At 46.7% G+C, this 11,150-nt stretch overlaps 1 protein-coding gene across 1 annotated transcript; it reads left to right on the top strand.

The window, feature by feature from the left end:
* Nucleotides 1–521: 521 nt before the first annotated feature.
* Nucleotides 522–5,205, top strand: POU3F2 (POU class 3 homeobox 2). The gene has a single exon (XM_079148753.1). The coding sequence runs from the start codon at nt 748–750 to the stop codon at nt 2,077–2,079; it is 1,332 nt and encodes a 443-aa protein (XP_079004879.1). The 5' UTR covers nt 522–747; the 3' UTR covers nt 2,080–5,205.
* Nucleotides 5,206–11,150: the final 5,945 nt, after the last annotated feature.

The raw sequence follows: 11,150 nt of genomic DNA, 5'->3' as shown, positions 1-11,150 counted from the left end.
AGTGGACCCCCCCCCAAGCCCCCCCAACACACACACACCCTATCCAAGTCTTCCAAGTGGCTGTGGTCGATAAGAGCGCCGGAACCACCCCCCTGCCCGGCTTCTCTGCCTGGGAGACAGATGGGGGGCGGGTCCCACCAGAGAGGGGGCGGAGGAGGCCCGGGGTGGGGAGGAAGAGGGGGGGTGAGAACTGAGAGAATCTGAATCGCCCGGCTAGGGGGGGACTAGGAGGAGGGCTAGGAAGAGCCTGGGGGAGGAGAGGGGGCAGCTGTGCGCCAATCAGTGGCGCCGGTCTGGGAGGTTGCTAGCGGTATCCACGTAAATCAAAGGGCGCGGAGCCAATGGGAGGGGGCGGAGGGGGCGGGGCCCAGGCGCGTGCCGCTGCGAGCCGGCTCTGCCAAGAGAGCGGGAGAGCGCTGGAGAGAGCAGGGAGAGGGGGGAGCGCCGAGCGAGTCAGAGTGAGAGAGAGCGAGAAGGAGGGAGAGGAGAAAGAGAGCGAGGGCGGGCGGGCGGGAGGCGGCGGCGGCAGCAGCAGCAGTAATAGCAGTGGCAGCAACAGAAGGCGTCGGAGCGGGCGTCGGAGCTGCCCGCTAGGGGAGAGAGAGAGAGAGCGAGAGAGAAAGAGAGAGAGAGAAAGAGAGAGAGAAGAGAGAAAGAGGGCGAGGAGGAGAGGGAGCCAGAGGCGAAAAAGTAACTGTCAAATGCGCGGCTCCTTTAACCGGAGCGCTCAGTCCGGCTCCAAGAGTCATGGCGACCGCAGCGTCTAACCACTACAGCCTGCTCACCTCCAGCGCCTCCATCGTGCACGCCGAGCCTCCCGGCGGCATGCAGCAGGGCGCCGGGGGCTACCGCGAGGCGCAGAGCCTGGTGCAGGGCGACTACGGCGCGCTGCAGAGCAACGGGCACCCACTCAGCCACGCTCACCAGTGGATCACCGCGCTGTCCCACGGCGGTGGCGGCGGCGGCGGGGGCGGGGGCGGCGGCGGCGGGGGCGGCGGCGGGGGCGGCGGCGACGGCTCCCCTTGGTCCACCAGCCCCCTGGGCCAGCCGGACATCAAGCCCTCCGTGGTGGTGCAGCAGGGCGGCCGCGGCGACGAGCTGCACGGGCCAGGCGCCCTGCAGCAGCAGCACCAGCAGCAGCAACAGCAGCAGCAACAGCAACAGCAGCAGCAGCAGCAGCAACAGCAGCAGCAACGGCCGCCGCATCTGGTGCACCACGCTGCCAACCACCACCCCGGGCCCGGGGCATGGAGGAGCGCGGCGGCTGCAGCGCACCTCCCACCCTCCATGGGAGCGTCCAACGGTGGCTTGCTCTACTCGCAGCCCAGCTTCACCGTGAACGGAATGCTGGGCGCCGGCGGGCAGCCGACAGGGCTGCATCACCACGGCCTGCGGGACGCGCACGACGAGCCACATCATGCCGACCACCACCCGCACCCTCACTCTCACCCACACCAGCAGCCACCGCCGCCGCCGCCCCCACAGGGCCCGCCAGGCCACCCAGGTGCGCACCACGACCCGCACTCGGACGAGGACACGCCGACCTCGGACGACCTGGAGCAGTTCGCCAAGCAGTTCAAGCAGAGGCGGATCAAACTGGGATTTACCCAAGCAGACGTGGGGCTGGCGCTGGGCACCCTGTACGGCAACGTGTTCTCGCAGACCACCATCTGCAGGTTTGAGGCCCTGCAGCTGAGCTTCAAGAACATGTGCAAGCTGAAGCCTTTGTTGAACAAGTGGTTGGAAGAGGCAGACTCGTCCTCGGGCAGCCCCACAAGCATAGACAAGATCGCAGCGCAGGGGCGCAAGCGGAAAAAGCGGACCTCCATCGAGGTGAGCGTCAAGGGGGCTCTGGAGAGCCATTTCCTCAAATGCCCCAAGCCCTCGGCCCAGGAGATCACCTCCCTCGCGGACAGCTTACAGCTGGAGAAGGAGGTGGTGAGAGTTTGGTTTTGTAACAGGAGACAGAAAGAGAAAAGGATGACCCCTCCCGGAGGGACTCTGCCGGGCGCCGAGGATGTGTACGGGGGGAGTAGGGACACGCCACCACACCACGGGGTGCAGACGCCCGTCCAGTGAACTCGAGCAGGGGGAGGGGCAGAGCGCGGGGCTCCCCCTCCCCTTCTGCCCATGGTCCTTTCCGGACCCCTGTTCCCTCTCTAACTTCTGATTGTTCTTTTCATTTTTAATTATTATTTCCCCGTCCCCTAAAAAGAAAAAAAAAAAAGGAAAAAGGAAAGCAACTAAGACACTGGACTATCCTATAAACGGTAGCAGGTGTAATGATATGTTTTGACCTTTACAGGCGAGTACCCAGGCAATGAAGTAGAGTGTCTCATAGAGAGAGTGAGAAGAGTGTGTGTTTGTGTGTGTGAAAGAGAAAGAGAGAGATGGCAAGCACTGAGATAAATACCTGGCAAAACTAAATAAATTACCAAAAAGAAAAAGAATCCCACCAAACCGTGATAAACACAAAACTGCAGCTTCCTTGTCTCCATGCTTGGAGTTGGGACATGCTGCTGTGTTTATTTAATGTGGAGTCCCATCAGGAAACAGGAAAAAAAAAAAAAAAATCACATGTTCTTTGATACAGGCAAAATTTAACCACATAAATTTGCACTGCAAGAAAATTGAAGTTTACATGAACAAATTCATAAATATATTTTTCTCTTAATCCCCACCGTTAATTTTGGAATTATCCTTTGGGTTTTGTTTTGCTTTGCTTTACTTTACTCAGTAGAGAGAATTGAAGCCAGTTCTTGACCGAGCTCCATTTCTAGTTCTTGTATTGCCCCTTCTTACTGTTTGTGAACTTTGATTACCTTCATATTCCCTTTGCGTTGGTGTAACATTTATTTATTCCTTTTACCAAAGCAAAATGATTGAATTCATACAAAATAACTGCTTGCCTGACTTTGAGAAATGTGTATGGTCTACACACTTTATCCAAGGCAAGACTCTAATTTAGAATATAAAAATAAGAGTCAAGCATTGGTTTTCTTACCACCCACAAAGTAAACTTCATTTTCAGGCAGTGTTTCTGGGGGAGGTTATACAGGGGAGAAAAAGAAAAATCAATAGTGAGTGACTGATTGCTTCATTTTATCAGGCGGGCCCATTGTGAGAGAGCTCAGAGGAAATGTGGAGGTTAAATCTATTTCCAGAGTTGTCCAACAGAAAGAAAGTGGCACTTTGAAGAGAACTAGGTGAATCTATATCTTCAGATACCCCCATATAGTTCTCTGCTTTTAGTTTTAATAACTTAATTATGAGAAATTATTTGTGCTGACCGCAGCAACTAAACTTTGTTCCTCAAATCGTCTTTTTTTTTAAGCATAAAGAAAACCACCCAGAATTCAATGGTGTATGCATTTACCATGTTTCTTAGCACACAAATACCCATATGCATACATAGACCATAGACTGGATTTGTCTTCACTAGTTCATTTGATTATCAGTCATATTTAGGGTCCCACATCCTCTTTCCCTTTAACTTATTACAGAAAATACCAGTTTCACTTGGACAGCTCCCCCCTTCAATAAGGAAGCCAAATGAAGTGAAAATAAAATGCTATTTTCAATCCTTCCTCTCTCCCTTTTGTTAATAGTTTTAAGTGCATTTTTTATCTTATCTTGATGGAAAACAGTTAACTCCCAACACAAAAAACTACTGGGAAGTGTAGGTAAAAACAAACAAACTTGTAACTGTATTGAAAATAAATACCATTAAACTGTGATCGGTTAAAATTTTTAAAATAATAATCAGCACAAAAGGGCGCTAAAAGGGAAGACACTTTTTATTAACCTTAAAAGTTTGGGGCTTTTTTCCTGGTTAGGTATTAGATAAATGTTTATTTTAAAAAATTGAATTTTCACTACCATAAAATTATGGTTCAGCATCAGATTAGCATTGCACTCAGTAGTTAAGGTTTTAGAAAATATGCTTTATACAGTACTGTCTTTTCAAACACCTGTGATTGTTTCATTTTCAATGTTTTTGCAAGATAAATGGTGACTTATAATGGGCATATTTATTTGCCTGTATTTCATTTCCCCCTATGAATGTCACAAGGAGATGGGCACGGAGCTGCTTCAGGTACATCACACTGCTTGTTCCTGAGGTGTGGGAACTGGCCTTCAGTGAAGCAATCCAGAGCAGGGCAGAGAAGTACTGGTAAAGGGAGGAAATGAATTTTCAGATACTTATTATCAAGTAGGTAAGGTCAGAAGCTGGAGTTCAGGGGATATGTCTACAGTTCCTCTAGCTCTCATAGGTTTACTAAGATGAAAGTTACCACTGAACCTTACCACTATGTATATATGTTTAATATCTGTCTTTTGAAATGCAGAAATAGTTTAAATGTTTCTTTGTCTATTTTTCTTTTTTTTTTAATGCTACCCAGGGAAATATTTTCATATCATTTTTAAGTGGCCTGCCTCAATGTATATTTATTTCTTTTGAAGCAAAAAGGTTCTGGAAACTGTTTTTCTGTAGCTTTAAATGAGTAGGTGAGCAAAATCTATATGGGATGTAATTTTTTTTGTTCAGTCTCTTTAAAAATACTTTGTTTTGGTACATTTGGTTGTGCTTGTGGGGAAAATAAAAGCGCAGAGATCCTTATATATTTATGTTAAAGTAATATTTTATTATTACATAAAACAGAAATGCACAATACCTTCATAGTTTGTTCTAATTATTGAAATATCTTTATTTTATTTTTAAAGATAGTGCCAAGTTTTAAGGGGAAAAAAATCCTAGACCTTATACCGACTGAGTTGAGTTGTGTGTAAAACACCTCCCTTCCTTTATACTTCATAAAGTTTTGGAATAAATTTTATGCATATACTGCCAGGTTTCATGTTTATAACTTTCAGAAGCTTTTTTTTTAAATGGATACTACTGTTCTGATTTACTTTTCTTTGCAAAACTATCATTAGTCCAAAACCTTTCAGTCACTACGCCTGTAGCATTAAATTGAAATGGTCACTGGATTTGAGCTTCAATTTGTTTGCCATTTCATGGTCTGACAAAGAGATGTTTGCCCTGTAAATACATGCAGATATTACCGCATCTTGTTTCCAGGTTAGGTATACCTTATCTAATTGGACTGTTGGGAGAGCATCAACCGAACTACATAATTTGGAATCTGCAGAAAAGCGGGGCTTAGTTAGATTATTCCTCTTAATAACTAACAAATATCTTTCTTTCAACAAAGAATAACTCTGACAATATGCGATGTGCGTGATTACCAAATGATTAGAAGTAGATTCTATATATTATTAATATTAGGGTTACAGGAAAAGATAGATTTTACAGTGGTCTATACAATAGTGTCTGTTTCTGATCAGGCAAACAAATGGGCTCTAAAAAAAGAAGCAGGAGCATGCAGGAGAGAAATCAAGCCATAATGCTAACAACAGATTCTTTCAAACAGTCTAGAACACTATACTTTAAAAAATCAGTTTTAAGCTTAGTGAGAATTCCAAGCAGACTTGGGTTAGTTTTACAAGTTTGTTGATGTATTTAAAGTCCTCCTTGGAACATTGGCTTAAGTATAAATGTTCATTTAGAAAGGTAGTTTCTGGGCTTATTACATCTGATCATCTTTTCTAACTCCTAGTCAATATTACATGGGTCCCAAACAGATTCAGCCAAATGATCTTATCAATAGTCTGAACAAGAAGTGACAGAAAGAAGAAGTGTTTTGTGACCGCAGACATGCTGATGGGTAAAATGTTTAAGCTGGGTATAGATTTGAGTTCTGGGTCAATATCCCTTCACTATAGGCAGAAAACAAGCAGCATCTGCCCTCTGCAGGGCATTTCAGTGGACCTTGAGAAGGGAATTTTTGTTCTTAGCCACAGGGGCTACTGACTGGAAAGCATCATCACACGTTAAGCAGACATATCATGGTCTTGACCCATGTTTGCCATTCAGATCCTAAAGCTACTCGGGTAGTTTCCATGCCAGTTAGGGAAGGTATTACACACTGTGGTGAAAAAGTATCACGGCCATTGGAACAAATCTGGGGGGCAATCATTCCTAAGATGTGGGCTTAGCCACAATAACGAACCCTTTTTTCTAAACACAATAATGCAGAATGTAACCATCCTGATAGAACTCTTCTGTTTCTTCAAAAGATGTCACTTTTTAGATATATGATATAAGATGGGGAGAAATGATCATGTGGGAAAGAGTTATGTGAAGGTCAGATGGAGGAAATGGCCACAAATAATATTATGCTTGGCATTTCTAAGCATTCTCGGTTCCCACGAAATAACCTCGATTATATTTCAGATGGCAGCAACAAAAGCACTCTTTTCCTTTCCCTCCTGCTCCTACCAAGGGAGGTCACACATTCGTTGACAAAATTTTCTGGTAAAACGGTTTTGATAAAGGCACTCATCTTTCTACTTATTTCTTCAAAAGCACATAATAAAGAGATGCACCTGCAACAATGAGGGGATGGCATTTGGGTTCACTGGTACCCACAAGTGTATGTCTATTTGTTGCATTCACTTGCCTTTTATTTTTCTTAGTCTGGAAGCATCTTGGATAGTGCTGGAGAGTGGGATGAAATTACCCTTTTATCACTCCTTTCTGTGACATGTCTGCTGATTTTTCAACCAACTCATAGAACTCTGTTCTAGATTCTATTGAATTCCTACAGAAGTTAAAGAATGAGGTAAAGGATGGAGCTTGTACAGAAAGAGAAAAGATGATGAAATAAGGGTTTCTTTGGGTCTGCTTGTATATTTCAGTGGATAAGGCAAAGGGACAGTGTTTATCTAAAATAAAAGAGAAAGATGCATATTGGAGTACTATGACTCTTAACCATATGATGAAATGGGATGTACAGTTAAGTTTTATATAAATATTTTCCCTATTTAGGAAAGTTTACTTTTTCAGTGATGCATATTCTCTTAACAGGGGACAGATGGTAGTAGCAGAGAACCAGGGCTTCTGATATCTATTCCCCTACTTGATTCAGGATGGAAAATAATGTAAAAGTGGCAGGGGCCTGCCACTCAACAAATTAAAGAATCAACTGGCCCATGTTTGCAGAACTTGGGCTAGTGTTATTTCAGTGCCCCCTTACCCAGAGAGGAGTATGGAATTGCCAGAAAATGGCTTTTTAGTTTCCTTTAAGGCTTTGCTTGGTTACGAAGTAAAGAAACAATCAGAATATTTTCACATTGTTCTGGTGTTTGTGGGAAGCTAGGAAATTTGTTCCCTCCTCTTTTTTAAAAAAAGAAAAGTTAATTAACTTTATCATGTAATACCTTTCCTTTACCTTAATGACACCTCTGCTTGACTTAGCTGTTAGAGGTTTTAGAAACAGTATCATATCCCATCAAAACAATCCTGGTCTCTTATTGTTCCTAGAATTCTGATCGTTGGTAACATTAAGATGTATTTCCCTTTTTAAAAAAATGTCTGAAATGTTATTTAATACACCAGTAAAAGTGCATCTATATCTTAAAGTTTATTCCTTCCATGTCTTTTTGAGTTTTTATAGCTCTTTGTTTGGAATGGGGGGGGGGCGACTTCCATATGCGGCTTGTGTGTGTGAAGAGCTTGGGCTCTGAAAGGGTCTGTAGTTGGCGGCAAACAGTCCTCTGCTCTCAGAATGGGGAGTTGTCATCCAGGGGGAAAAAGAAGAAGAAAAAGAAGAAGAAGGAAATAGATGACCCCACACCGACCTAGTTGTCACAGATTTTTAAAAGACAGGGGAGGTTTAGGACCCCATCTGAGCGATATGGAAGGGATTTTGATTGTTATGAATTAACTGTGAGTGTGCCAAACAACGCCAAAAGGAAACCTCACTGTGGAGTAAATTTGAACCTATGCCCTTTTTTATTTGGGTCATATATTTTTCCTCCCACCAGGGTTTCCTCTGGATTTGTTGTTTAAAAAGGAAAAGGAAAAGCCACACACCTAAAAATATGGTCACAGAGTTCTGCAGCAGAGTGGGAAAAAGAAAGTTTCTTGTGGGTTTGTAACACAAATTAGCCATTGTAAATCACAGGGCTTTAAGGCTCAGGCAAATTCACGTGGAAAGTGTTGGAGGCTCTTTCCCTCCTCCTGTTAAGAAATCTCATTCTATCAGAGGAATTTTTATGTGACCTTTTATGTTCTAAGGCACATGATTCTGGAGAGAATAATTTGACATTAATAACTTTTTGTTGATGTTGTCCCCCTAGCAAATATTCCTTCAAAGTTGGTGCAGCGATTGGGCAAGGTGGGTCTAGGCAAGGCGAGACAGTGTGCTGCCAGCGGGCATAAGCTTCTGCGCTCAGCGGCTAGACAAGCTCAGGCCCTCAACGCGCGCACCCCACCCTGGCAGATGAGATAAGGGTCCTGAAAACTAGACTCCAGAGCTTAGGGAGAGGAGAGACGTGAGAGAAACCAGGCATTCCTTGTATTCCAGCCCAGGCCCACGCTCCAGAACGCTGCTAACAGCCCCTGGGAGTGCCTGCTTGGAAATCAAGGACTCTCTGCCTTGCCCCGGGGCTCCGACGACGCCACGACCCCAGTGGAAAGGGTTGACAGCTCGGACTTTGAGAGCCATTCCAACTCTCTCCCTTCCTAGGGAGGTCCATGTGGGGGACTACATGGACTATTGGTGGGTTCGCCAGCCGGAGACTGAAGCTAGAGGTGGTTAGGTGGAATACAGCTGTCTTGGGTATGGCCGTCGTCCCAGGAAAAGAATATCTAAGAGCAGGAGTTGGAAGGGCTTTTCTAAACGCAACGCATGGCTACAGGAGAGTGGGGGGTGGGCGCAGGTGCTGCCTGGGAACGGAGGGCCCAGAGGACAGTGAATCTCCTAGCTTTCTGCCTGTGCTTTTCTGCTTGACTCTACAAAGTCGGGCCCAGGACATTGCTTTTACTTGGGAGAGGCAATTGTGGGAGATGGTGCCCCAAGAAAAAGTGGAGAGCAAACACCTACAAGAAAACTGGAAGAAAAACGGACAATTGCATGGGAAGTAAAATAATTTGGACTTTTCCTGGTCTGCGAGGGCAAAGAATGGAGGACAGTGGAAAGCTGAGAAGCGAAGTTCTGAAGCATGCGCCCTTCAGTTCCCACCCAACAAACTTCTGGCTGTTTGACCTCAATTCTCTGCCTCCAATGAAGGGGAACTTCTCCTCTAAGCGCGTGGAGGAAAATCATTCTCTAACCCCCAGAAGCCGGTCACTCCCTGCTGAGCCTAAAGTCAGTTTTTGCAGAGAAAAGTCAGTTCTCCAAAGATGGGAAACCGGGAGCCCCTCTGGGCCCCCTATGATTCCAAGCCAGAGTTGAAAGCCGTGAGCTGCGAGGGTCGTGCCCCGGGACTGGAGGCCTGGCATTCATCTCCGTGGGTTGGCCACTCCAAGGGCCTTGGGATCCCTCCACCCCCATTAGCCATCCCAGGCTCCTGTGAGAAGAAACTCGGTCCTTAAAAGCCTTGCAGAAGGGCGAAGTGGGTTCCGATGCGCTCTTTCCCCTCCAGAAGGAGATGAGGCCGGCTGGAGGTCAGGGTCACTTGGAGCCTGGGGTGAACGTCCTGGCCACTGTGGCGGGAAGCTGGCTGAGAGCGGTGGGAAGGCTACTAAAGGCAGAGGCCGGGGCTCCCGCGGGGCTCCGGTCTGTGCTGGCTCGGGGCCTGGCTTCCGAGGGGCGGCCCAAGCCTCTCCCTTGCTCCTGCCGTGCCGGCCCGCGGCCACTCACCGCGCTCAGCCGCTTGCCCGGGCGGGGTCGTACACAAACAAGGATGCTTCTATTTACTCGCCTCTGCCTGTGGATTTCTAAGACATTCAGCAGGCACAATCATTAAACTAATTTGTATTTGATTGTTTGGGCGGACGGAGGGTAGTTTTATTGCGGTAAGCATTCAAGCAGGCACGCATCGCTGATTACCAGTATACATTAAATAAAGTTGTTTGTACACATTGTCTTACCACATATAGGCAGAGGCTTATTATTCTAATTACTCTAATTAGTGCATTGAAATGTTTTCTACTTGATTTGAGAAGACAGTGATTAGTTCTATTACTTCTTTTAACTCGTATTTTATGGAAAACTGTTGATGCATGTTCAAATTACTTTATTTGCCCCCAGAATATAACGCTGACCCAAACGCAGTGAACTGCACGGCCCTTGTGGGGCCCCAACTTTGATGTGGGCCTGGGCTTGGAAGAGGCGTCTGGTATTTATTATTTTGCTCCCATCCGCGAAGGCTAGTCTCCCAGCGCGGGGCCCGCGGCCCCTGCCCCATTCTGCGTCCCAGATGCGCTCCAGTCTCTGACCGAGTTCCAGCAAACAGAGATCCGAAACCTGTTCGGACTCAGCCTCCCTGGCCTGTTGCCCTGCTCCTTCCCCTGGTGGGACTGGTTTTAAAAGACTCCCTTAAGCATATTTTCCGTGAATCTGTTTCTTGAGCTTTAATGTTACTATTAATTGATAAGATCAGCTCATCAAACATACTATTTCGATAGGGAATTGTAATTAAAACCTTAATCCTGTTTGAGACTTTTTTTCCTTTAAATTCCTTTTTCTTATGGAAGGGGTACAAAGTTCACTATAAAAAGTATTATAACAGGGAGATTAATTCGTTATCTAAATAACAATCTTTGCTATTGATCCAACGTACTTTCCGCCACCTTTTGTGTTAGTCCGGGAGGCCCTTAAAAAGGAGAATATGACAAAGCAGCAGATTTGGACCCAGCCCCTCAGACTCGGATCTACTTGGGAAAGCGAGGGGATTTGAGGACCTCCGTCCTCCACAGTCGGAGGAGGCTTTCCAGGTGGGTCTTTGCAGTCCCGCGGCTGCCACTGGGGAAGCTCAGCGTCAGTGCCGCAGGCTTGTAGCTGGGCCTTCTGCGCGGTCCTCTCCCCTCTCAAAGGGAGATCTGCTCAGTCTCTAGGTAAATATTCGACCGGTTCTGCTTTTACTTTTAATATTTAAACTCGGATTATCCTGTCTCTAAATGCGCGTTCCTAACCTTTGCCGGTGGCTGGATGTAATAAACCCTGGCGGGCTGGGCGCTCAGCCTCTGCTGGTCGCATCACCGCCTCCCGCCCCCGCCCCGCCCCCCAGCCCCTGCCCCTCCGCCCCTCGCCGCCCGCCGCGAAAGCCGCGCGGGAATGAAATCAGCGCCTCTCGGCAGC

This window comes from Sciurus vulgaris (genome assembly GCF_902686455.1).
Source record: "Sciurus vulgaris genome assembly, chromosome: 7".
Lineage (NCBI taxonomy): Eukaryota > Metazoa > Chordata > Mammalia > Rodentia > Sciuridae > Sciurus > Sciurus vulgaris.
Note: the sequence above shows the minus strand (reverse complement) of the source record. Positions and strands in the feature narration are given on the sequence as shown.

Excerpts from the sequence above, each read along its gene's own strand:
- POU3F2 (XM_079148753.1), top strand. The coding sequence starts at position 748 with ATGGCGACCGCAGCGTCTAACCACTACAGCCTGCTCACCTCCAGCGCC.